Source organism: Malaclemys terrapin, chromosome 21, assembly GCF_027887155.1.
Source record: "Malaclemys terrapin pileata isolate rMalTer1 chromosome 21, rMalTer1.hap1, whole genome shotgun sequence".
Classification (NCBI taxonomy): Eukaryota; Metazoa; Chordata; order Testudines; family Emydidae; genus Malaclemys; species Malaclemys terrapin.
This window is the reverse complement of record NC_071525.1, coordinates 5393588-5419635: the sequence shown is the minus strand read 5'-3', so window position 1 is coordinate 5419635 and position 26048 is coordinate 5393588. Positions and strand designations below refer to the sequence as shown.

The 26048-nt window shown below is 54.0% G+C and overlaps 3 protein-coding genes across 10 annotated transcripts in view; 2 read left to right on the top strand and 1 right to left on the bottom strand.

The window, feature by feature from the left end:
* Positions 1-69: 69 nt before the first annotated feature.
* On the top strand, positions 70-13552 carry POLR3C (RNA polymerase III subunit C). The gene is made up of 15 exons (XM_054010428.1): positions 70-428; positions 1616-1782; positions 2851-3106; positions 5281-5466; positions 5638-5726; positions 6164-6268; positions 6823-6915; positions 8252-8332; positions 8818-8869; positions 8982-9042; positions 9832-9982; positions 10785-10886; positions 11927-11976; positions 12824-12973; positions 13294-13552. Exons 2-15 carry the CDS (start codon positions 1636-1638, stop codon positions 13373-13375), a joined length of 1605 nt encoding a protein of 534 aa, XP_053866403.1. The 5' UTR covers positions 70-428; positions 1616-1635; the 3' UTR covers positions 13376-13552.
* A 1383-nt stretch (positions 13553-14935) lies between these two features.
* On the top strand, positions 14936-22389 carry NUDT17 (nudix hydrolase 17). The gene is made up of 8 exons (XM_054010520.1): positions 14936-15062; positions 16608-16730; positions 17449-17632; positions 18413-18438; positions 18962-19054; positions 19935-20033; positions 20536-20672; positions 21460-22389. Exons 1-8 carry the CDS (start codon positions 14988-14990, stop codon positions 21620-21622), a joined length of 900 nt encoding a protein of 299 aa, XP_053866495.1. The 5' UTR covers positions 14936-14987; the 3' UTR covers positions 21623-22389.
* The window catches only part of PIAS3 (protein inhibitor of activated STAT 3), a 38820-nt gene continuing 35034 nt past the window's right edge, over positions 22263-26048 (bottom strand). For all 8 annotated transcript variants that reach the window (XM_054010518.1, XM_054010517.1, XM_054010513.1 and 5 more), the window contains one exon: positions 22263-25833. In XM_054010518.1, coding sequence (XP_053866493.1) covers positions 25570-25833 — 264 coding nt within the window. In that variant the 3' untranslated portion in view covers positions 22263-25569. The remainder of the gene's footprint in view (positions 25834-26048) is intronic.

Below are 26048 nucleotides of genomic sequence, written 5' to 3'. Positions count from 1 at the left end.
TCCACCAAGGCTAGCGAGACGAGAGGACTGCCAGGCAGAGCGGCCCACTGGTTCCTTCCGTGTCCCCAAGTCCTCCCCGTGGCCAGAGAGTCTCGGACGAGGGTGAGGATAGAGCGTCGCCTCGTCAATGCCACCGAGGGCCGGCGCTTTAGCGCGCCAGTCTTACCACCGAGACTAGCAGGGGTGCGGGTAGAGCGGCCCCGTTATCGCCGTACGCTCTAGCGGACAAAGGATAGCGTCTCTATAGCCCTGACTAGCGGCTCGCCCCATTGCCCCGGCTACAGCCGCCGGGGGGGGATCGGAGCCAGCGGAAGTGACCGGAAGTAACCAGCGGCGAGCCGGAAGTTGAAGGGGACGGGGTTGCTATGGTTGCTGCATGGGCCTAAGAGACCTCCCCTCCCCCCTGACAAGCCCGGCGGAGGCCCCAGGTGAGTGAGGGCCCCCAAGGCAGCCAGCTGGGTGCGGGGAGCGTCTCCCTGGCCAGGGGGCATCGAACTGTGCAGGCCGTCCCAGCTGGACGGGAGCGGAACCCAGGAGTCCTGGCCCCCCAGTCCCACGCTGTGACCCCTCGGCCACTCTCCCTTCCCCGAGCTGGGAACAGAACCCAGGAGTCCTGGCCCCCAGTACCACCCTATTGATCACCTCTCCACCCAACCTTCCCAGGCTAAGATCATTATAGTTCCCATAGCTGGGAACCGAAGTCCTGGCTCCCAGTTCAGTGCTATGATTACTCATCCACGCCACTGTCCAAGCGCTAGAAGTAGAACTCAGGCATCCTGACTCCGAGGCTGCACTCTGCTCTAACCATTTGGCCACACAACCCTCCCTCATATAACATTTCCTTCTGACACCAAGCCTCTCTCACTCTGGGTTCCATTGGCTGATCAGTCACCTGGATGTCGCCGTTGGCTCAGGGTGTATCACTCCTGTCACAGTCAATTAGATTGTGTAGACCCAGCACGTATGTGAAGGGTCGTTTGGAGGAGACCTCCTCCGAGCTGAAAAAGACTATTTGCTGAGCTATCTTCTCCTGCCTTTCAGTCCTTTGTTTCCATAGAAAATTTCTTATCAACATTTCTGTTCCATTAGTCCCCCCCCCCCCATTATGCATCTCTCCTGAAGCATCTCGTAAGGATTCTTTAGCTCCTACAGTGCTGCCCACATGACAGACATTGTTATGGCTCTTAATTTTGAAAGGAATGTAGTGCCCGACTGGCAGCCCTCGAGGTGGATCTGCAGAGCAGATACAGTGGTAGGAAAGGACAAGATAACTTTCCCCACAGCCCACACTGCCCTGGAGGGATCATCGCAGGGGATACTATGTATTTAGTCTCCATGGCTCATTCAGTCCTTGGCGGGCGTGCCTGCCTGCCCAGATTGCCAACAAGGGGGCTGGCTGTGATGGCAGTTTTGATATAGGCTTAGCCTCAAACCCACCAGATTCATTTCAGGCATGAATCGGTAATAGCTTTTAGTCTCCACTGATCTAGGCCAATTCAAACAAGTGACTCGAGAGGTGAAAATCGTTGCATCCAATCAGCAAATCTCCTGCGCTTGCCTGTCTCACCTGATAAGAACTTTAATAACATAAATGCTTTTTCCCATATCCTTCTAGTATTTTAAGTTGCCGGCAAGATGACTCAGGCAGAAATTAAACTCTGTTCCCTCCTGCTGCAAGAACATTTTGGCGAGATCGTGGAAAAGATAGGGACTCATCTTATGAAGACAGGCAGCCAGCCGCTGAGAGTGATTGCCAATGACACAGGGATGTCGCTAGATCAGGTATGTCTGGAATACTCGAAGAGTTAGTCTCCTTTGGATCACAGAGCTGACTGAACTATTTTTCGCTCATTACAACTTGTCAGTCACCATTTCTGGTGCTTTTGAAGGATTCTGTTATTCTAAATGTGTTTGCAAAAGATAAATCAGAATTTGAACATGTCTCCTTAAAACCAAATCAGTTTTTTTAATAGTACAGATTGCAATCCATGGGAGTTTTGCCACTGCCTTTAACAGAAAAGGTTCTGAGCTCTTACCTCTCCACAGAAGGGCAAAGGGAAGGAGGGTGGTCTAATTTAGTTTTATAGAGGGTGGAGAGAACAAGAGATGGGGTTCTCTGAAGTTAGTGCAGCATCTGGAGAATAAGGAGGTGAGACTTACTGGCCCAAAGGGTACGTCTTCACTACCCGCTGGATCGGCGGGTAGCAATCGATCTATCAGGGATTGATTTATCGCGTCTCATCTACACGCGATAAATCGATCCCCAAACGCGCTCCCCGTCGACTCCGGAACTCCACCAGAGTGAGAGACGGAAGCGGAGTCGACTGGGGAGCCGCAGCCATCGATCCCGTGCCGTGAGGACAGGAGGTAAATCGATCTAAGATACGTCGACTTCAGCTACGCTATTCACGTAGCTGAAGTTGTGTAACTTAGATCGATCCCCTCCCCTGCCCCCCCAGTGTAGACCAGCCCAAAGTCACACAGTGAGTCAGGACTACAGTCGAGATTCTCAGGCCCTGCCTCAAGTAGGAGGAGCTCTTGTAGGTTTTTCCATCTCTTAGTTCTATGGTAGCCTGAGGCCCCTGGGGAATTTCAAACATCACCCTTCCCTCTCCCACAAGAAAGATGATCTGGTGAATGGTTCAGTAGCTTTATCTTAGGTTGTTAATGATCAGTGCTAAATGAGGAACCATTCCTGAGGCTATGGATGGAGATAAAGCACCTAAGCGGAGGGGCATTCCCTTCCTGATCCCTGAGGTCATCAGCCCTGAAGCATGATGGTTGTTCCCCCCATATAAACTATGCTAAGTTTCCAAGTACGTGGCTCATTCCTTTCTCTGGCATGTGCAGGTTAAGAAAGCTCTCTGTGTCCTCATTCAACACAACCTGGTGACCTACCAGCTGCAGAAGCGAGGCTTTGTGGAGTACGAAGCTCCGTGCAGTCGGGTGCTGAGAATCCTCCGGTATCCACGTTACATCTACACTGCCAAGACCCTCTACAGCGACATGGGCGAGCTGATCGTGGAGGAGCTGCTGCTGAATGGCAAAATGACCATGAGTGCTGTGGTGCGGAAGGTTGCGAACAGGCTGACGGAAACGATGGAGGGTGAGGCAAAGCAGTGTGGAGACGGCTGAGAAGTAGAGCAGAAACCTTTGGCTGCAGCATCTTCTCATCTGCCTGGCAAGGTTTGGGGCGGCTGGGCCGAGACTTCCAGCTACTGGAGTGGCTGGGTTCTGTACGCAGTGAAAGGGGATTGGATGGCTCCCAGGATCTGTGCAGAAGAAGAGGGCTCTGGACACAGAGCCTGATCCAAAGGCCATTGAAGTAAATGGGAATCGTTCCATTGAATTCAGTGGGCTTTAGGTCAGGGCCATATGGAGCGTCCTCTAGGGGCTGCACAGAGCACTGACACTCCCAAGCACCTCCAGGAGAGAGGTCAGTCTCATCATCCACATTGTATGGATGGGGAAACTGAGGCCCAGGGAGAGGCGGGGACCGCCCAAGATCAAACAGTGAGTCACTATCAGAGCTGGGAACAGAACTGGTCCCTGTGCTTGGACCATTTGACTATGATTTATTTCGATGTCTCTTTGACCCTATCTTTCTATCAGTAGACAAGTGTAGAGTCAGCATGGTAGGAAACCTGGGAATCCATTCTCTGCTCTACCACTGGCTCACTGTATGACCTGGAGGGAGTGAGTCACTGCCCCTCATTGTGCCTCAGTTTCCCCATCTGTAAAATGGGAGTAACAACACTTACCCAAATGACAAGTGCTATGTAGATTCCAAAGAGTGTTAGTTCTGGTTTCCTGCATATTTCTCATCTCAAGGCTCAATTTTACACACATGGACTAAAATGGAAAACACATGTATTAGTCATTGAATCTGTTTTTCCCTTACCTCTGTGTTTGTCCCTCCAACAGACCTAAGTTTGCTCTGCTCATTTAACTATTCCCATTGATTCGTAGCCTACAAAGAGGTGGAAATCTTCATGTTTCCACTGCACCTTTCTCTTAAGAGAAATGTGGGAGGCCTTAAATATCTGGGAAGAAAGATATTCCCAGATTCCCTCAAGGGGGGGATAGCTCAGTGGTTTGAGCATTGGCCTGCTAAACCCAGGGTTGTGAGTTCAATCCTTGAGGGGGCCATTTAGGGATCTGGGGCAAAAATCTGTCTGTGGATTGGTCTAGATGGGGTTGCACTAGATGACCTCCTGAGGTCCCTTTCAAGCCTGATATTCTATGAAAGGGAAAAACCTCAACTGGCCAGCAAGAGTCATAGTTGTTCACATACTAGCGGATCCACTTGATTAAAAGACACCAATGCTATATAATCCTCTGGGGTACAAGCTGTGTCCTCAACAAACGTTGAGTTAAACGGGGAGAGCAGCGTGAGACAGTATAGTCCAGTGACTACAGCACTCTACGGAGAGTCAGGTTTTATTCCTGATTCTGCCATTGACCTGCTGGGTGACCTTGGGCAAATCAGTGCCCCACTCCGTGCCTCAGTTTCCTTTCCTGCCTTTTATCTGTCTTGTCTATTTAGATTGTAAGCTCCTCAGGGCAGAGATTCTCACTACATACAGTGCCTAGTGCAACGGGGCCCTGATCTCGGGTGCTGCTGGAATATAAATGACGATAATGAGAGAAGTTAAGAGGCATCAGAGACAAACTGCATTATCCGGTGAGATTTGAAATGAGATGGAGATTCAGGAATTTGCTAAGAGCTGCCAGAAAGACTCTCCTGTGGACGGTGCCAAAGAGAGGGGCTGAGAGAGGCCCCTGCTAGAGGCGGGGAGTGGAGCAAAAATATACAGGAAACGTTTCAGGTGTAGGAGAAGGTTCTTGCACCAGCAGTTGTGAGATCTGCAAAGGGACAGAGAGCAGACCCATGCTACTAGCATAGTGGGGAGAAAGGAGAAAGACAGGTTAAGATTTTTCAAGGTAACTAGTGATTTTGGGTGCCAACATTGTGACACATTAAAAAGACCTGCCTGGCCCATCTCAGGCCCCTTTAAGGGGTCTCTGGTTGCCACCTAGAAACTGAGGCACCCGAAATCACTCATCACCTTTGCAGATTTGGCCCAAGGTCTGAAGTCAGCTGGAGTGAGTGGGTGGAAGGTGATAAATGCACATCAAATACCGAGCCTTCTCTCGCGCAGCCCTGCTTGTCCGTCTCTTAAAGACAACGACGCAGCCTGATCCCGCGCGAGTGCAGGAGCAGCTGGAGTTTGGGATCATCATGATAGATTATGTTCTCCTTGGTATCCGTTTGCCCAGATGGGAAAACCATGGACTATGGCGAAGTCTCCAACACGTTTGTGCGCCTAGCGGACACGCACTTCATTCAGAGATGCCCAATGGCCCCTGAAACTACCGAGACTTCGGCTGCGCCACCACCTCCTGCGCCCACTTTGGCAGTTAATGAGAAGGACATGTACGTGGTCCCCAACCTGAATCTTATAGGTGAGAGCTGTCAGAATCTCCTGGGCTTGATTGCATTTAGAATGTGGGTGGGTGGCACCAAATGCTCGGGGTGATCTCTGTGTAATCAGCAAAGGGCTTTGGGAGCTTTCTGACCTGAGCGCAAGACTGCCATGCTGGTATTCAGAGGAAAACCCTGTCTTTGGCCCGCAGGGAAAGGGAAAAGGAGAAGATCATTTGACGATGAAGATAACGGTGAACACGAGGCAAAAAGGCAGAAACAAGATGCAGACGGCAAAGAGGTATTACTAACCCGCTGCTGCTGCTTGGTTTGCATTCAGGCCAGCGATGAGCTCTGCGGGACTGGAGGGCTTAGCAGTCCTTTATTCCAGTATCTGACCTTTTGGTGAAGGTCAGCAGTGAAGACCAGCAGGGACCACAGTGCCTACCCTAGGGGAATGAGGCTGCTGTACAACCTTTGTTCAAGAGTTTGTTTGGTGTGGACAGTCTGCCTGTCATGCACTATGTAACCTCCCCTTGGTTCGATTCACGTTGATCCAACTCTTGTGAGATTCTAGACACCTGCAGCTCCCAACAAGCTCCAGAGTACAGGGCAGGTGCTCAGCACCCCTCAGAATTCGCCCTGCTGACGGTGGCCATTCCTCAGACGAGCATCTGGCTCTGTAACCAATAAACCAGCCTCAGCGTTTCCTTCTCCCTCTTCCCCGTTTCTCCTCAGCCCCCGCCCGATGATGGCATTTATTGGCAAGCCAACATCGATCGGTTCCACCAGCACTTCCGAGACCAAGCCATAGTCAGCGCCGTGGCCAACAGGATGGACCAGGTACACAGATGTAATCGGGAACTTCCTCAGCAGGGTTACCCCAGGTAGCAGGAGTGGGGAATTTGGTGATTGCAACCTTGGCAGTTACATGCTAAAAGCTTCAAGTCTCATGCTTCAAGGTACCAGCTGATGGCTGCAAGGGTCAGGAAGGAATATTTCACCTTCTTCTGAAATATCGGGCCTTGGTTGCTGCTGTAGACAGGAATTGGACCGAGGGCTTCTTCCCATCTTAATCAATGGGAGTTTTGCCCTAAATGCACCAGTTGTCTGCTCCAGTATATCAAATCCTACACACCTGTTCTCCATGCTGCTAAGCACATGTGTTGCTCTCCCACTTCCCCTGCACTGGAATGGTCTTGCTGGCAGTTCAGTGGGGCATGTGACCAGCCTAAGATGAGTGGAAGGAGGCTAATGCAACCTAGATCTTACTGGAGGCTGATTTCTGAATTTGGAGCACCCCGGTTCTTGAGGGGGGGAAGGGAATTCTTCTTCTTCCGTCATGTGAACAGCGATTCTGTCAAGGCCTAAAGGCTGTTTCCTTCCTTTTTAAATAGACCAGCAGTGAAATAGTGCGGACTATGCTGAGGATGAGTGAAATTACTACATCTTCCAATGCGCCTTATACGCAGCCACTGTCTTCCAACGAGGTGAGTTTCTGCAGTATTTGGGGCACTCCATAGAAATCGGACACGGATAACTGGATTTCTTTGGTTATTATTATGTATATGCGTTGTGGCAGCAGCTAGCAGCCCCTGTCCTCGACCAGGACCCCTTGGTGCTAGGTGCGGTACAGACACAGAACAAGCTCCAGACATTGTATTATTGAATGGCACAGGAACCCAGCTGAACACTCGTTTTAGACTTCAAGGTTCGGTCACGAGCGTCCCCCACTCTCTCCTGTTGTTTGCATACAGCCTCAAATCCACACTGCGGAAGGGTTGTCTAGTGGTGAGAGGAGGACTCTTGGGTTTTAACTGTAAAGTTATACATCTAGGAAGAAGAAAGTAGGCCATACTTACAGGAGGAGGACTCTCCCCTGAGAAGTCGAGACTCTGAAAAAGATTTGCAGGTCAGGGTGGATAAATGACCGTGAACTCCGAATGCAACGCTGTGGCCAAAAGGTCTAACGCGATCTTTGGCTACCTACACAGGGGAGTCTCAAGTAGGAGTAGAAAGGTTGTTTACCTCTGTATTTGGCACTAATGTGATCTCTATTGGAATACTGTGTCCAGTTCTGGTGTTCCTACTTCAGGGAGGATGTTGCGAAATTGGCGAGAGTTCAGAGAATTGCCACAATAATAATGTCTAAAGGGTGGGAAAGATGCTATATAGTGATAAAGTAAACACATTGAGCATGAGTGTAACAAAGAGAAGATGAAGGGGTAACTTGATCATGGTCACTCTATAAGCACCTACATGGGGAACAGACATTTGATAATGGTCTCTTCAATCTAACAGACAAAGATCTAACAAAATCCAATGGCTGGAAGTTGAAGCTAGACAACTTCAGGCTGGAAATCAGGTGTAAAATGTTAACCGTGAGGGTAATTCATCATTGGAACAGCTCACCAGGGGTCGTGGCAGATTCTCCATCACTGGCAGTTTTTAAATCAAGACTGGGTGTTTTTCTAAATGATCTGCTGTAGTTCAAAGAGGCATTATTTCAGGAATTTCTGTGCCGTGTTATACGGAGGTCAGACTAGAGGATCACAGTGACTTCTTTTGGCCTTGGAATCTATGAATTTATGATTGGCTCTGCCATGACTCACTGTGTGACCTCAGGCAAGTTTCTTCACCTCTCTGTGCCGCAGCTTCTCCTTCTGTAAAATGGAGATTAAAATGCTTACCTTGGAGCAGGGCTCCGAGGATCAGTGAGCACACGTTAGTAAAGCACTCTGATATCCAAATAAATTAAGTACTGTTTATTTTTATCATCTTAAATGCGAATAGCACGTATGTTCTGAGTGTTCTTTTATTCCACAGATATTCAGATCTCTTCCAGCAGGATACAACATTGTGAAACAAATTCTGGATCAGTATCTCACTCTGCTAGCCGATGACCCGGTAAGAGATGCATTATGTATAATTTGGGTTTGAACGGGGTTTAGTCCAGTTCTGATTTAGGGCCTCTCCACGTGAGTGGACCCCATTAAAGTGAGTGGTATCCGCATAAGCAAAGCTGTTCACCTGCTTATGTGTTGGTAGGATCAGGGCTTTGGTTTCTTCACCTCACTCAGCGTGGACTGTGAAAACAGGCACTAGTCAGTTTTACCTTCTGTTTCTAGTCCGTTTCATCTTGGAGTTCTCCTGCCCTAGGTCAGAATGACTGCAGCTGGGAGGAGAAAGGTTTAAATGCAAAAGAAAAACAGTTTCCTATTAACATTTAAACATCACAAGAATGTTACTATTAACATTAGGCTTTGGAAACATCCTCTAACCATTAAGGTTGGGGAATTTTAAGAAACTTACATTCTGTTCCAAATGGTATTCAATTTGTATCAGAATTATAATAGTCTTTGTTTACATTTCACCCTTTTATTTCCTTGTAGCTGGAGTTTGTTGGTAAATCCGGGGACAGTGGGGGCGGCATGTATGTCATCAGTATCCTTTACTGAGAAATCTACTATGGGCAGTTTACTGCTGGTCACGGGGCTTACGAGCATGGCGTGATCCCTGGTCATTCATGTGTGGTACCTTGACACGCACGGCTCAGATCTCCACAAGGCCCTTGCGACTTTGGCAACAGCAACTCTGGAATCCATTGTACAGGAGAGGTAAAGCAACTGCTCGAATGCGGCTTGTTAGCCCCCTTGTTTCTCTGCCCAAGGCATAGATATGAGAGAGACAAAGTGGGTGAGGCAATACCAATATTTGCTGGTCCAATAAAAGAGATTACGTCACCCACCTGATCTGTCCATATCCCACACAGCTTCAACAGTCCTCCAATAGCAGAGCTGCACCTTTATCACCCACAATCTCCATCCTTTCATTGAAGAGGGAGGAAGGAAGGAGCCACTCCTGAGAGGTGCTAAGCTTCCTCCCAACTCCCATCAGTTTTAGTGACTGACATATCTCAGGATCAGGCCCCACATTAGCCAGCTGTATGTTGAAAGTATTCATGGTTTCAAGGCTTCCTGGGTGGTACCAAATAGGAAGGTGACATTAGTTGTGATGAGATTCTCCAGTCTCTGCTGGGCAGCCTGTTCCCTCTTTAGCTAGCCTGAACGAGGGAAATGAACATTGCTGAGTGAAGATTTAGTGACATCTGCATGATTAACTCTCAGACGCATACCATTTTCTTGCATTTCTAAAGCATCAATTACTGGTCCAGAGACCGGGTACCGGACTCAAAGCACCCAGTGGTCTGATCTGGTTTGGGCCTGTAGCTCTGAAGTCAGGATTTCATTCCATCTCCAACACACACAAGGTGCTTTTTCTCCTTTGCAGCGTTAATGTATGAACCGTCTCAATTCTCTGATGCCCCTGTGCAGCGGGTCTAGGTTTTGATGATGTGTGTCTTCCCCAGAGTTGTGTGTTAGTTGGTTTGTTCCTCCCCCATCTAGATTTGGTTCCCGTTGTGCAAGGATATTCCGGCTGCTTCTGCGGAAGAAGCATTTGGAACAGAAACAAGTGGAAGATTTTGCCATGATTCCCGCCAAGGAGGCAAAGGACATGCTGTATAAAATGCTGTCCGAGAACTTTGTGTCCTTACAGGTGAGAGTTCCTATTCATGCTGTCACCCAGAGGTGAGCAGAGTGTGTCACAAACAGGGCATACGGGACATAGAGATGAATGCAGATGAAAGAAGGTGGTTAGAGCAGGGGACTGGGAATCCTGGGTTGCATCCCCATCAGAGCAGGGGGCTGGGAGTCAGAACTCTTGGCTTCCGTTCTGGGGTGGGAGCGTGGTCTTGTGGTTAGAGCAGTGGGATGGGATCTTCCTTTCCATTCCCAATTCTGGGAGGGAGTGTTGCTTAGCATCAGAACAAAGGAATCAGAACTCCTAGGTCATTCATCTCTCTCTCTGCCTCCGTTTTCATAGACCTGGACAATGGATCCAGTGTTATCCTGTCTCCCAGGGAAGTGGAAAGCTGATTTCATTAATATCTGTCAAGCGTTTTGTGATCTCAGTAGCTCTCCCCTAACTGTTGGGTCCCCCAGCTAGCCCCTGGTTTGCTAACGAATAATAGTAACTGGAAATATGTGTCACTGGACAGTTTCCGAGCACTGGTCCTCAGGCTGCCTGCAATTTGCAGCTGAGGGAGCCGAGGCCGGGAAAGGTGCAATGACTTTCCCAGGATCACACGGCAAATTATTGGTGGAGCCGTGGTAGGGATGTAAGCGGTCAGGGTCACACCACTAGCCCACATGCCCTCTCTCTCTTTGCAAAGAATGACGATCGCTGGGTCCCTGGGGGAAGCTAGAAAGGAGCACGCAGAGAGAACAGATAGATACCTTCTCCCCGGAGGGCTGTGACGCACACGTTACAATCTTCCTTCCTTCCTGCCCGCAAACAGGAGATTCCAAAGACTCCCGACCACGCCCCCTCCAGGACGTTCTATCTGTACACAGTGAACACTCTGTCCTCTGCGCGGATGCTGCTGCACCGCTGTTATAAGGTACCCGATGATTCCCTGGCCATCCACCTGACACTGTGTCCTTCGCACCCCTTGTACTCCTTTGGTTTATTCCCTCTCTCTGATTCCGCGTCACCACAACAGCGGTTGGGTTGTCGGGGACCCGGCAACATGGACAAAAACATTCCCAGGTGCAGAGAGTCACTGAGCCCCTTTCATCCCATAGCGATTGACCGACGGAGGGGAAAAGTGACACGGGGCTCACTCGGCCACTGAAATGCAGCCCCTTGATTGGGTTGACGGTGCGCAGCTGCCCTGCACAGGCGCTGAGGACAGGAAATGGAAAGTCCAGCCTTCCATGGAACCGGCAGAGAGAACTGTAGGGAGGCAGAATGTCACCCGGCACATTCACACCTGGCCAGGCGGCTGGTGATGGTAGTGCCCTGGCGACTGGAAAAAGCACGATGGGCTCTTTGCTGACCACAGAGAGCGGATCAGTGTTACATCTCAGCTGACGGAGGCAACCGCTCGCAGCACAGTGCCCCCTGCTGCTGTGCTTGGGCATCGCGTCCAGGGCCAGTTCAGAGGGAGGCATGCTGGCACCACTCCCTGCTCTGTCTAGGTTTGCCTTGAAGGGCTGTCATCCGAGCACAGACCTAGCCTGATCCTGCTTAGCTTATGAGAGGGGCTCAGCGCACACGGCTCATGCTCGGGGGGGGGGGGGGTGTGATGAACCCTCTCAGACACATGTGTGACCTTTAACGCCATCCTCAGCAATTGTGCGTGAAGGTAACACGGATTTCCGCACCAGGCCCTGTAAATGGCACAAGAATTATCTGCAGAGAGACCAGAGCCGGAGCAGATGCCTAAAACCCATCCCCCACCCCGATTCTGCCCGTCTTCGTGGCTCATGGGGCAGAGGACCTCTCTGCAGGCTTGGGGGGAGCCGGTTTTGGGGCCCAGTATTCCCGCCCACACTCCCTCCCCCTCCCCCTTTGGCTGAGCGCACAATCAGATGGCGCCGTTTCTTTTGTATCCCTCCCCCAAACCCTGCTGCTTGTTTCTCTCTTCCTTTTCCCTAGAGCGTGGCCAACCTGATTGAAAGGCGACAGTACGAAACCAAGGAGAACAAGTGAGTCGCGCTAAGCAGGCCGAAAACTCCTGGGCCAAGTCGTCACGCGGGGTCAGGTAGCTTAGGCCTCTGGCGTGGGCTTCGTAACTAGAGGGGCTTACCAATGGGAAATGTCAACAAGCTGGTACCCGGCTGCTAGGGCACTTGGGCCCAGATCCCCAAAGGGAGTTGGGCGCCTAGCTACCATTGGGAGTTAGAAACCTAAATAACTTGGAGCAACTGGGTCTTGGTGCCCAATAAGTGTCAAAGATAGACAGACGGATGGCAATGAAGAGTGTTTTGCAGGGAGGGCGGTTAAGGAGAAATATCATCCATGCCGGGATGGTCATCCTGGAGAGTGCGCGCGCACACACACACACACCCTACCTCTGCATCAGCCAGTGCTTGAGCCAATGTGGTTCACTCCAGCTTTGTCATAGTGGGAATTGTCCTGCGTGCAAGGATCTGCGGGGGGGGAGGGTTAGCCCCTCTGGGGAGCTGCATCAGTACAAACGGCTCCTGCCGAGACAGGCCCTGGCGCGTCTGGCACAGCCACGGGCATTGCTGGTGCACATGACGCTTTGCAAATGCAGCCCCTACCCCCAGAGTTCGCAGGGTAGGAGGGGGAAGAGGAATAAAGGCAAGCCCCGGGGTAATGGGCGAGGGGAGGGCCAAGGAGGAGACGTTATTGATGAGGACAGTGTGTGGGGAGGCAGACACGTGGATTTGAAGGCAGGAGGGAACCTGCCTGGATCCGAGATTGGATCTGGCCCCTTGTGAGTAACGTGGTCAGCCCAAACCTGAGTGATGGGAACGGGCTTCAGCGTCTCACTGGCACTCAAGTGCACGCTGTCTGCCTCGCCCGCAGGCGCTTGCTGGAGAAGTCTCAGCGGGTGGAGGCCATCCTAGCGTCCATGCAGGCCACCGGCGCCGAGGAGGTGCAGCTGCAGGAGATCGAGGAGATGATCACAGCCCCGGAGCGCCAGCAGCTGGAGAACCTCAAACGCAATGTCAACAAGTGAGCGGAGCCGTGGCGAGGGTTGGGACGGCTGGTCTAGGGGATGGGGAATCGGGATTCCTGGGGGCTAGACCTGGCTTTGGGAGTGTGGGTCTAATCACAGCAGGGTGGGGGCTGGGAATCAGGACTCCTGGTTCTGTTCTTGGGCAAGTTCCATTCTCCATATTAACAGGGACAACGCTACTTCCCCTCCGCCGGCATGACTGTTAGTAAATAGCTTTGCACTGCTCACCTGGGAGACTGCCGCTAAGCACAAGGCGGCACTGACACGCGCTGCTCGGCCTGTGACGCTCTCCCTCCCCTTGTCCTTAAAATCACAGGATCGACGCCAGCGAGAATCAAGTCGACGAAACCATCTTTGTGCTGGAGTCGTACATCGAGAGCACGGTGAAGAAGCCGTGAGGGCGCCCCCTGCTGGCAGCCTGCATCCCTTTCACCACGCCAGTCATGGCACTCTGGGTGGAACTGTCTGCTTCCTGCAAGGGGAGGGGGTTTCAGACAGCTGTTCTGATTTTTTATTTATTTTTTACTGTTTGTTTAACATTGAGTGGAGGGGAAATAAAATACTGACTGTGCTGATTAGCTTCGTAGGGGGTTGTTGGAGGTGGGTGGTACAAAAGCCGTGATCGCTCAGCCCTGAGAACCTCACCCCGTAAGCTCTGGGGCTGGTGAAAGATGCCAGCTGGACAATTTAGGAGATTACAGTCTTGGCATGGGCAATGCCAACTCCCCATTCACACTGCCATGCCAGCGTTTGGTCTCCATAACCCATTCAGTCCGTGACACCTCTCCTGAGAGTGTCACCCCGTGGCCAGCTGCCAGGACGCTCCGCTGAGTCTGAAGGGCAGGGTCCTTGCAAAACCTCTCCGTTGAGTCTCCTATGTCTGAAATTGACCGTGAAGAGCCCAGCCTGGGGCCCACAACCTGGGCCTGGTCTGCACCAGGATTTCACAGCGCGATCGCCGTCTCCGTGTAAACGCATCTGTTGCTTGCAGTGCAGGTAGAGCGACAGCATGGCTGAGAGGTTTGACACGGTGGTGGAAGATAGCAGGAGGCTGAGGAAAAGACAGAGTATAGCGGAAATCTAGTCATGACGCGGTGCCAGCTGAACCCATCAGACAGCGCGCTGGCCCGGCATGTTTTTATTACCTGCTAGGTTCATCTCTCTCTAGTGCATCTATTTCACTGTCCTCTCGTGCAGTGGTTCTTGACCTTTTTTCATTGGTGGACCCCTACAACCATTTCAAGTGGAGGGGTGGACCCTTTGGAAATCTTAGCCTCATCGGCGGACCCCCAGGTTGAAAACCACTGTTCTATGGTAACAACCTTTCACGGACCCCTTAGACATAGTCTGTGGACCACAGGCTGAGCACCACTGCCCTAGTGGAAGGAACAGGAGCTCTGCCCCTGGGTGAGATCACGTCTGCCCTCCAGTGGCTGCAGCTAGAGGCAAGAAGCCCTGAGGTTTCACCCATCACTGCTAGCAGGAGTCAGAATCTTCAGGCCAGAGACTTTTATGAACCAAGAAACTAGGAGCCACTTTCCTCTTGCTAAACCTTCCAAGCTTGCTGGACCAGCAGCCCTGATTTAAAGCCCCTCTCGCGGGCAGGTTTCCGGGATCGCCGTCAGCGGCGAGGCCCTAGGTAGGAAGGTGTGATGGGAGCAGCTTAGACTTAGATGGGGGCTCGCTCGTTGGGGCAGGGCCTGGCTGCTTGTTCTGTGTCTGTACAGCACCTGGCACCATGGTCCAGGACAGGGCTCCCCCAGGCGGAGGGTCTCGACCGCGTCCACATGGCAACACCCCCAGCTCCTTGGGACGCGGGGTTCCGCCCCAGCCAGGGGCCGTGCTGCCGGGAACGGGGGTGGGGGGATCCCCGCTTGTCCTGCAGCGGCTGAGCCGGTGGCCCGGCGAGCGGCCAGCAGGGGCGCCCCTCTCCACTCGCTCCTCTCCGCGGCCTGCAGCCGCCTCGGCTGCCGGGTTTCCTGCGCTCGCCGCAAGCCCCGAGCCGGGCCCATGGAGAGCCTGGCGCGGGGGCTGGTGCGGCTGGCCAAGGGCAGCGCCCGGCCCGAGCGCGCCGGGTTCCTGCAGGTGCGGAGCGGGGCGCTTGTGGGGGGGAGGGGGAACGTGCAGCGAGGGGTTGTGGGGGCTGGGGGTAGGGCAGGGGCTGGGTGTGCAAGGGGGTGGGGTGGAGGCTGGGTGTGTGTGGGGGGCTGAGTGTGCAGGGGGATGGGTGGGGGGCACAGGGCTGGGTGTGCAAGGGGGTGGGGTGGAGGCTGGGTGTGGGGGGGGCTGAGTGTGCAGGGGGATGGGCTGGGTGAGTGGGGGACTCGGTATGCAGGGGGGGTGTTGGGGGGAGGGCTGGGTGTGCAGGGGGCTGGGTGGGGGGCACAGGGCTGGGTGTGCAAGGGGGTGGGGTGGAGGCTGGGTGTGGGGGGGCTGAGTGTGCAGGGGGATGGGCTGGGTGAGTGGGGGATGCGATATGCAGGGGGGTTAGAAGGGAGGGCTGGGTGTGCAAGGGGGTGGGGGATGGGATGGGCGGGCAGGGTGGTTAGGGGGAGGGCTGGGTGCGTGTAGGGATGGGGTCGGTGTGCATGGGGCTTAAGGGGAGGGGTGGGTGTGCAAGGGGATGGGCTGGGTGTGCAGGAGGTGGTGTGGGGAGGGGCTGAGTGTGCAGGGGGATGGGATGGATGTGCAGGAGGTGGTGTGGGGGGGCTGAGGGTGCAGGGGGATGGGCTGAGTGTGCAGGGGGGGCTGGGGGCAGGGCTTGGTGTGCAGGGGTGCGTGGGGATGGGATGGGTATGCAGGGAGGGTGTGCAAGGGGATGGGCTGGGTGTGCAGGAGGTGGTGTGGGGAGGGGCTGAGTGTGCAGGGGGATGGGCTGAGTGTGCAGGGGGGCTGGGGGCAGGGCTTGGGATGGATGTGCAGGGGTGGGTGTGCAAGGGGATGGGCTGGGTGTGCAGGAGGTGGTGTGGGGAGGGGCTGAGTGTGCAGGGGGGCTGGGGGCAGGGCTTGGTGTGCAGGGGTGCGTGGGGATGGGATGGATGTACAGGAGGTGGGGGGGCCTTAGTGGGAGGGCTGGATGTGCAAGGGGGCGGTTTGGGTTAGTGACAGAGCCAGAAATAGAACCCAGGAGTCCTGGCTCCCAGGCCCCTGCTCTAACCACTAATCTGGATCCAGCGACCCCTTTGCGCTCCATCCTCCGGCCTGTGGCCTTCTCCGGCAGCCGCCTCTCGCTCCCGAGCCCCGTTAACCGCTCGTCCCTGCAGGGGCAGGCCGAAGCTGAGGGAGGCGCCGAGCAGGTGGTCGGGCCGTGGGCGCTGTGCTCTGAGGGGGACGGCCCGGTCTGTTTCCTGTTTCTAGTGGATGGGCTGCCTGCTGCCGTCAATACTCCTGGGCTCTAGCCTCAGCTCTGGGTGAGGACGGGATCTAGTGGCTAGAGCAGGGGATCGGTCTCTCTGACTCCTGGCCTCTAGTCTCCACCTGGCCCCTGAGATGGCTGAGTCCCGTCTCCCCTCCTGCCCGAGCTGCTAGGCTCTGTTGCCCCCGGGTAATGTATATAAAGGGCTGGGAGCCCCCCACGGAGCGTGGCGAGAAGACGGGGCCCGTGATTTCCCCGCTCTCTCTCTCTCTCAGAGCATCACCGGGCACTTCTGTGCGTCCCACGAGGACGAGGCGATGGTCAGCTGCGGCTTGGACCAAAACCAGTTTGTCATTTCCGACAGCGAGTTCCCTGGCTCCACCCGGATCCTTCTAAAGGTCAGGATGTTGCGGGGGACATCTGCAGTGGGGGGAGGCACTTGTATCTAAACCAACGGGCTTGAGGGGAGTGAGCTTGAGTGGCTAGAGCAGGGGATTGGGCATCAGGACGCCTGGGTCCCCCACTCCTCTCCGGGAGGTAGTGTGTTCTAGGAGTTAGAGCTGAACGCCGGCCGTCAGGACTCCTGGGTTCTATTTCCGGCTCTGTCACTGACTTGCTGCATGGCCTTGGGCAAGCATTTGTGCCTCAGTTTCCCCACCTGCAAGCTGAGAGCAGTCGGGTAATATCTGTAAAATCCTCAGCGCTCCGCGGCTGGTCAGTGCCGTGTAACTTACTAACGGACAAGAGCCCATGGCGTTTTCTGGGAGGAAGAAGGGGCTTAGCCCAGGGTCCTTGCCAAGGGAAGTCAAGCTGGTTCTGAGCTCCGCGGCCCCATGTGGAACACGACTGGGTATGTGATATTGGCTGCGGCGTGCAGATCCTGTCTGCTCCTCACGCTCTTTGCATAGTGAGAAGAGTTGGCCCAAAATGACCCCTCTGCTGTGTTAAGCCCCAGAGGTGGCTGCATGTCACAGCTGCTGCGCGTAGAAACTTGATGAAGCGTTTTGGGATGAAAGGTCCGACGGGCCTGAGCCGGGAAGCCGTGGTCTCTTGCTGTGACTCCGGCTGAGGCCTGGTGTGACCGTTACCAAACACTCTCTCCTTTTCCTTCCCCAGAGACCGTCCTTTTGTCCCATCAAGCACCTGGAGGAGAGGCAGGCTGCCGCACTACCAGAGGCGCTCCGAGGCCGCGGGGTGGACGTGGGGGTGGCCGTCATCCTGCAGTCCATCGACAGGAGAGTCTTGCTCACGCGAAGGGCCAAGAATCTCAGCATCTTCCCCAACATCTGGGTGCCCCCCGGTGAGCGGACGAGGCTGGCTTAGAAATGGGCACTGCAGTGGGGATCTGGTGATGCCTCTCGCTGGGGTTTCCTGTCCATTGTCTGCCTGGCCCAATTGGATGGGGGAGGTGCTGTGGTCATTGGAAGGGGAAGAGGGTTGTTTAGAGGGAAGAGTCGGAGCCTGGGAACTGAGCCTCTGAAGTCGTATTCCCAGGTCGAGGAAAGGAGTGTGAGCTAGTGGTTAAAGAGAGTGATTGGGAGGCAGGACTCCCGGGTTCCATTCTCTGACTTTGTCATGTGACCTTTGCCAAGTCAATTTCCCTCTCTTGGCCTCCCTCCCCTTCCCGCGGTCCTTACCTACTGCACCGGGGTGTAACTCACTAGCCTCGTCGAGATCCTGCGGTGACGAGCGCTAGGGCTGTGCAGAGAATTAACCAACAGGGAGCTGGAAGAAAATGAAACTGCCCAATGCTTTGTTAAACCAGCCCGATAGGGGGAGAAGCCGCCGGGAGATTGGCCGCTGCTGGGGACCTCTGCCATGGCTGGAGTGTTTCTTCTGCTATGGTTGTGTGTTATCCGTGCCGGCCAGGAGGCCAGTCATGGACCAGGTTCCCATGGTGCAAGGTGCTGTACAGACCCTGGAACAAAGACAGTCCCTGCCCTCCCCCTCCAATCCACCATGGGCTGTGAGACCACTGTGGTCCAGAAGCAACAGTCGCTGGGAGCATCTCCATTGCTTCCAGGGGGCACTGGACCTGCTCACTGTGCCACTGACCCCTCCCGATTCTCTCCCCTTGCAGGTGGGCACATGGAGCCGGACGAACAGGTACCTCCTCGACCCGCCCTGCAGATTCCATCGGGGTTGGTTTGAATGGGCGAGTGGTGCTGGGGCAGGTGGGGAGCGGGATGGAGGTTGAGCCCGGGGGCGAGAGGGATGGGAGGTGAATGAGGGAAGCAGCAATTGCAGAGGGGTCTCTGTGCCTGTTTGGGGAAGGGAAGTGGGGGATAAAGCTGAGCGTAGTGTAATTTTCCCTGGGATTTTCAAAGGGGAACGGGGGTAGGGGCTGCTTAGAGCCAGGGACGGCATCAGAGCTTTTGGGTTCTCGGTCTGACTCTGCCACGTAGCTGCTGCATGGGCTTGGACGAGTCCCTTCCCCTCTCGGTGCCTCAGTTTCCCTATCTGTAAAGTGGGGTTGCCAGCTTAGCATGCAGAGGCTGGTGAAGCTCTTGAGTTCTGAGGCTAGGGGGCGCTGTTGCGGCACAGCCTGGTAGCAGGCTGGATTCCAGAGCCCCAGGCGGTGCAGAACGTGGGACGCAGGCAGGCTCACCTCACTGTCCCTTGACCGTAGTTGCTGGAGGCGGGCCTGCGGGAGCTGCAGGAGGAGACAGGTTTGCAGCTGGAGCCAGGCGCGTTCTCCTGGAGGATGCTGGGCCTGTGGGAGGTAACTTCCCACTCTCCTGACCTGGGTCACGGGGAACCACTCGGCCCGCGCCAGGTTCCGGAGAGGCGCCAATCTGGGATCGTCCCTGCTCAAAGCACGAGCCTCTCCTGGGGGGGGTTGAGGGACCATGTCCGGCAACCAGCAGCAGAGACTCAAGCCTCTCCTGCGGACCAGCCACTAGGGGGCGATAGCTTCCCCCCCTCCCCTAGTGCCAGCCCCAGACGCAGCCGTAACCTGCAGCAACGAAAGGGATTGGGGATGAGCGCCCCCTACTGAATCACCAGCACTCCCTGCATTGGCTTCCACTGAGCCATCCCGTCCCAGGGGTTGAGAGGAGGGATTGCTGGGTTCAAGAGAGTGAGATAAGTCCCCCATCGATGGCTATTACTAGCCAGCGTGGCCAGGGACACAGCCCCATCCTCTGGGTGTTCCTAAACCTCTGACTGCCACAAGCCGGGACTGGATCACTCACTAATGGCCCAGTTCAGTTCATTCCCCGTGAAGCACCTGGCCCTGACCTCTGGGCTAGATGGACCATTGACCTGACCCAGCATGGCCGGTCTGATGGGTATTGCTGGAGAAGGAAGCTGAGGGCTCAAAGGTTCTTGGCCATTTAAGACACTTGTTCTCTCCTCCCCACCCCCCGTCCCACCCCACCAAAAGTCAGGATGTCAGCCCTGCTCTCTTGCCCAACTGGTCGTGTAGTGTTGCTGTTTAAACAGCTGCAGCACCCTACCCCAGAGGCAGCTGCATTTCCCTGATGGCAACGTGTGCTAGAGGCCTTCGGGCTGAGGAATTCAGGATCCAGCCCTCGGTTTCTGCCCCTGGGGCGGGCATTCGGGGCTGCCGATTCCTAGCTCCTTGTTCTCCGTCTGCACAGTCCGTGTACCCGCCCATGCTGAGCAGAGGGCTGCCAAGGCGGCACCATGTTGTCGCGTACCTGTTGCTTCTTTCCACCGAGAGCCACCAGCAGCTGCAGGTGAGCGGCCCCCGAGAGCGTTGGGGGGGGGACGGTCTAAGGCAGCTGCAGGGGAGCATTGCTGGGGGTGACTAGCGACCCCTGAGGGAAGGGACTGCTCGGCCCGGGAGAAGATGGTCTGGAGAGATTAGGTAGAGAATTGTTCTTACGTGCCCTGATGTACGTCCGTTGCCTGGGCTTACTGTCCCCAGACCCCAGCCTTAGGGGTGGCTGGCAGTACAGATTTCCTACATACAGCGCCACAAGCACTGGGCCTCAGCCCTGGGCGTGAGGGACCCTTCGAGGAATTCAGCCTCCACCACCTGTTCAGAGCTTGGCTTCTCTGCTGGCACGGGACTGAGATGACCAGCGCCCGCCCCTTAGGTTGGACAGTGATTCCAAGTTGGCTTAGAGGCCTATCTGCCAGCCCTTTGCCCGGTTGGTGGTCAGCTGTGGCGACTCCAAGCCCCAGAGAGCTCTGAGCCCCTGCTCCCGGCACTCAGAGCCACGTGTTGGATTTCAGACGAGGATCAAGGCGGACGAGAGCGAGGTGAGCGCCTACGCCTGGCTGGAACTCCACGTTCTGGAGTGTATCGCAGCGGTCGAGGACGGAGCAGAGAATACGGGGCACGTGCCCAACAACCTCCCCCCAACCATCAAGTAAGGAGAGTGATTTGCCAACCCAGCCTGGCCTGTTTTCCTCTACGAAGGGGGGGAATGATGATCTTCCCTTAGAGAGGCAGGACTCTGCTCCCCTGCCTCTGAAATGCAGCCAGGTCTGGGGAGGAGCATTGCAGCTTCCCAATGGGAAGTGGAAATGACTCTCTGGAGGGCAGAATGGAAGTGGCTAGGTTGGGATTTGGCCACTGGACACGGGGTTAACACGCCTGGGTGGAAATGCTCTTTATTGGGCGTCTCTGAACACCAGCAGCTCTTCTGCCCCTGTGCTGGACCGCTGCTGAGGGAGGCGTGTCCCATGCCCCAAAACTTCCCCTCGGCTTCTCTCATCTGTTCACCCAGGGCCAGATGGTCCCCCAGGCCAGGGAGCCACAGCTCCTACTGCTGTCAGCACCTGCCCTGCTGGGTGGGGACAAGCAGGGGGTGAGCTTTACGGGTCCCAGGTACCGCTCCCACAGCAGGGGCAGGGGCCCTGGCTCCAGTGCAATCATGGCGGGGGGTGTGGGAGCTGCCCTGTATGTAACTCACACTAGAGCCTTGCCTTCAATTAAAGCCTGGGGGGGAAGGGGGGTGGAGGAAGCTGCAGCCTGCCTTCCCCACTGCTCTAGGGGGAGCATTGCTCGGGGTGGATTACCTGCCCATACAGTGCCGAACCCTCGCTGGCCATTCCGGGGCATTTCGTGCATCAGGCCTGCTCAGTGTTCTCCCTCCCCCCTCGGCGTGACTGAGCTGCCACCCCTCTGAGTAACGTCCATTCCCATCTACCCAGAGCCACGGAGCTGAGTGAGGGCTTGGCCCGGCCCACGGAACTTCCTACCGTCACCTTCCTGAACACAGCACCTGCAGCGGGGGAAGATGTGGAACGGGTCAGCACCGGGACCAGGTTTGCCCTTCGGCTCTGGCTAGACACCTTAGCCGTGCGAGACAAGTGAACAACGAAATCCCAGGCCCCCGCCTCCCCGCAGGGCAGACAGCTGGGGAGTGCAGCAGCCAGCGAAGGTCGTCGGCTCTGTCACCACCTCCTGCCCTCGGACCTGGTTTTACCAAGCACGGCTACCAAGGCCTGCCAAGAACGAAGTTCCTTCCCACCGCTCTAAGCCCTAGCAGGAAGGGAAGACGGGGAGTGGGGTCACTCTCTGGCCCTCCCTCCTATGAAGGAAGCGACGGACAGGAAGGGAAGGCAAGTCCTGAATGGACTAGGTGGGAGTGCCAGCATTAAGCCCAAACCCCGGCTGCCTAGGACAGGGGGGAGGCGTTCACTGTCTTGGAAGCCAGAGTGTAGAGAGACATCAAATAACATTAGAATAACCGCCCCTGCCCTAGCCATCCAAGCGTCTTGCTTAGCCAAAGGGGGCACTGAAGAGACAGCGTGTGTCAGTGGTTTGAGCTCAGGACTGCAAGCTAGGAACTTCTGTTCCAATTCCACCTTCCACGGACTACTTCATGGTTCTGCCTCAGTTTCCCCTTGTGGAAAATGGGACTAACGCACCCTTCTCTCCAGGTCCCAGCTGCTCAAATCCAGCTTGAACAGAGGCTTCTGCTCCACCAGTAACTGACACCGGCACAGTGGGGGGCTGTTTTGAACTTTATTATCTAAAAGGTAGTTTGCATATAATACAAAGTGTTGCAAATAATAAACAGCTGGATATTAAACGGACAGAATAAATAAACCAGAGAAAGTGGCTAGCTGCTTTTTAAAGGTGTCTAGATAATGTTTACCGTGTGAGAGAGCTTATAAAACACTAAGGGATTTCAGACAGTATCAAAACCCCAAGATGCTCCTTTACCCCCCAACCCCCCCCACACACCCTCTACACAAACAACTTGTATGTACAAAACTTGAAAACAGCCAGCGCTTCCTGTAAAGGCGTAATACCTTAATGTCTGTCTCCTCAGCGTCTAGCTACCTCAACCACCACCTGTACGTAACACTGAAAGTACCTGCCTCTCAAAGGGTACAGTGGAGCCACTGTATTGTCACGTGAGTTGATCGGCCTGTGACTGGCCCTGGAGGAGACAGTACAAAAGACAGATGGGTAGGTTAAAAATGTGTATAGAAATCTGCCTTTACTGGGAGCTGGTCTGTCCATTCCCCCCTCCCCCCAACAGCAGAACTTTAAAAGCCCACAAACAATTATGTTCCCACTGAAATGTACACAGTACATTTGTTCTGGTCCTAAGTCCCTTTTCAGCTTGGTGCTGGGAAGATGAGCAGAGAGAAAGGGGTTTGCAAAGGGGGGTCCAGTAATCTCTCAAAGCACCATTTTTCCAAAAAGCGAATCCTCTACCTAGCACTTCTCCACCAAGGATTTCAAAGCAGTTCACACAAGTGGGGAAGGAGAATTCTTGTTTTACAGAGAGCTACGTCTGTCACTTGGGAGATTTTCAGGTGAAAAGTACCAAGCAAGCTAGTTCTGAGGGCTGGTATTTTGAAGGAGACTGTAGTAGTTGGTACATCATTTTCCAGCCAACCGCTCTTTAAATGAAGAGCGTCAGTGGACTTGTCCCTCTCCAAAACAGAGGGGAAATGATTAGCACAACTAAGCCTGGGCGAAGAATGCAAGGTAAAACTGCACCTTAACTATTCCTCAGGATTTACAACTTTTATTGCATTCAGAAATTCACTACAACTATGATACAAGAACCATTGAAGTCACAGCAGGATTCTGGGCACAGCTATCCCAGACCACAGGGAAATTGGTTGGTTTTAAAGTTCTTGATGGGAACACTTGGGGGGGAAAGAAAGGTGCAAAAAATTGCTACATATTATACCATTCTGAATGCCGTTTTGACCGTCTTGATGCATCGAACTCATGTGCCAATCTTGCTACAGTAATAAAAATACGAACTCGGCAGTAGGTACTTGGGGTAGTTTAGTGAGACCTTGGTTACGCAGGACACTCGAAGCAGCAGCTGTGATGCTGTAAAGGCTACAAACTAAGGTATACATTTAAATACATAAATAAATTGTGCAACAGGCAATGCGCTGTCCCCGCCAAGGCGCTGCGGCGGGGACAACACAACCTTCATTTAGTCCTCAGGAGATAGACACAGGGAGGTCTTTGGAGTTTTGGATGTACAAAAGCGGCAACTGAAAATATAGATTTAGTTTTGTTCTCTGTACAGATCTGTATTGGAAATACTTAGGAGGAGGAAAACAAATCTACATTTAAAAAAAAATACATCGTCATTACAACCGAGACAGACTGGGCCGAGCTGCCCAGTGCCTCCGCGAGGGGATGGATGGGTGACAAATGCCCTGGCAGTCCCCCTGCTACGCCTCCGCTCGATACTGTCCTACCTGCAGGAGGGTTCGCAAGCAAGAATCCCCCCTCCTTGCCTCCTCTAGCATCCCAATAAAGAACTGCATCAACCCATGTGTAAATGCCACTGATGGGACATCCATTCAAATGGCCACTTTTTGCCTTGATTCTTACTAAAAAAAAAAAAAAAAAAAAAAAAGGAAGTCGTAATGAGGACACAAAACTAAACCAGCAGCCAGGAAATGGCTGACTTTAAAGGGACTGTGGGTGGTGAACATTCATAATTAAGAAGTTAACGTTTCCTTTCCTGCGCTACTCGTAATGCCACAGGTTGTTCAATTTAAAAAAAAAAAAAACATTTTAAAAAAAAAATCCGTTTTCAAGGAGAAAAGATCGATCAGTTTCTCTTTCTGGTTCTCACCCACTAGCACATTCGGTTACACACACGAGAGGTTAGCACCGGGGTTTGGAGAACGGATTCGCTCAGTAGAGCCGTTTGTATGTTGCTTTGGAGCATACAATCAAGGGCAAGGTGGGAGGGAGCCCCAACTGCTCACCTGCTTAATGGGAACATTTAAGTGCACGTAGGCTGCAGATTCACCCTCCGCTCCGTGGCTAGGGCTCTGCTGGGGAATGTCCATATTTGCTGGATGGGGTTTGGAATCAGGGCTCAGTTATAACATCTCTGGAGATATTTAAGAGTAGGTTAGATAAATGTCTATCAGGGATGGTCTAGACAGTATTTGGTCCAGCCATGCGGGCAGGGGACTGGACTCGATGACCTCTCGAGGTCCCTTCCAGTCCTAGAATCTATGAATCCGTTTTCCTGCCCATTTGGTTATTTAAAGCCTGGGACAGCAGAGGGTCTCGGCCCAGCCGGGTAGCTGGAAGCAGAAGTTTGCTAGCCTCTTTCTGAGTCACCAGCTCTTTGCTCTAACCCAGGGTTGGGAGGGCAGACTCCCCAGGGAAGGAGGGGAGCAGAGAAGAGGATCAAGGAGTCAAGAATGCCCGAGGAGCCCAGATCAATCCCTACTGCCAAAGTGCTTGTGTCGGTGCATAAAAGCAGCTCCCTGAAAGACACCCATCCACGCCTAGAGGGTTGCTGGACTCAGACAAGTTTCTCTCTTCACCCCACTCCAGGAGTCAGCAGTGGTGTGGTGCAAAGGGATGCAAAAGGTGACATCCCAGGGGGAATGGCTGCTAAGTCCTGCTTTGGCCACTAGATGGTGCTGTTCTAACAGGACAGCACCAAGGTGGGGATTATCACTGTAGGATCTTTGTGCGGAATCCTACCAAAAAATCAAGTTAAAAACTGTTTTAAAATGGTCTTGAAAAACAGAGGTTAGCATTTACCCCCTGCCCACCGGCACCCCCCAGCAAGCGGGACCAGTATGCTCAGGCGAGCGCGTGCAGAACTGAAAGCCCCGTCTGTGAGGCTCCAAGGCTGGACGTAACGGGGGAGTTGCCCTGACCGAGACACACACTTAGGAGACCTGTTATTGGCTGGGTCCTTTCCATCCCAGACAAAAACCCAACTCAACAGCAGCTGCTGAAAGTCTGCTTCTCTCTCCCATCCTTGGGGGGAAACGAGATGCCAGCGTGGCCTGGGTCTGTGGCTAGTCTAAGGAAATGATGTCCGGCCTGCAGCCCGGGTGAGCCGTGCTGTTACTCATTGTCCCGCTGTGCCCATGGCTCTCCCGCAGCGTGTTGGTGGAGACAATACTGCTGATGCGCCCGCTGGCGGGGCTGATGCTGTTGTGGGATCCTGCCATGACGGGAGCCAGGGGGTTCATGAAATGGGTAGATGTGCCTCGGTACTGGAAGAAATGGCTCAGGGCGTCCTGTTCATCCAGGGAGGTGATCACGGAAGGGCTGTAGTGCTGCCAGGCAAGGAATAGGGCATCAATCGTCAGGCTGGGCACCCATTCAAACACCTCCCCCCTCCCAAACCCCCTTGGGTGCTTAGAGTGCTGGCGGTGCCCAGTCAGCAAGGGGAACAGACATCACTGCAAAGCAACAGATTTCACTGCTTGCGCTACCAAGAGAGGGGGGGAAAGGGAAGAGTTGAGTCACAAGTGATGCTCCTGAGATTTGG

Coding starts and splice junctions, on each gene's coding strand:
- POLR3C (XM_054010428.1), top strand. CDS start 1,636: ATGACTCAGGCAGAAATTAAACTCTGTTCCCTCCTGCTGCAAGAACAT. Junction 8,333..8,817: donor CTCTGCTAGCCGATGACCCG/GTAAGAGATGCA, acceptor ATTTCCTTGTAG/CTGGAGTTTGTTGGTAAATC. Junction 9,043..9,831: donor GAATCCATTGTACAGGAGAG/GTAAAGCAACTG, acceptor TCCCCCATCTAG/ATTTGGTTCCCGTTGTGCAA.
- NUDT17 (XM_054010520.1), top strand. CDS start 14,988: ATGGAGAGCCTGGCGCGGGGGCTGGTGCGGCTGGCCAAGGGCAGCGCC. Junction 19,055..19,934: donor GGATGCTGGGCCTGTGGGAG/GTAACTTCCCAC, acceptor CCGTCTGCACAG/TCCGTGTACCCGCCCATGCT. Junction 20,673..21,459: donor AACCTCCCCCCAACCATCAA/GTAAGGAGAGTG, acceptor CCATCTACCCAG/AGCCACGGAGCTGAGTGAGG.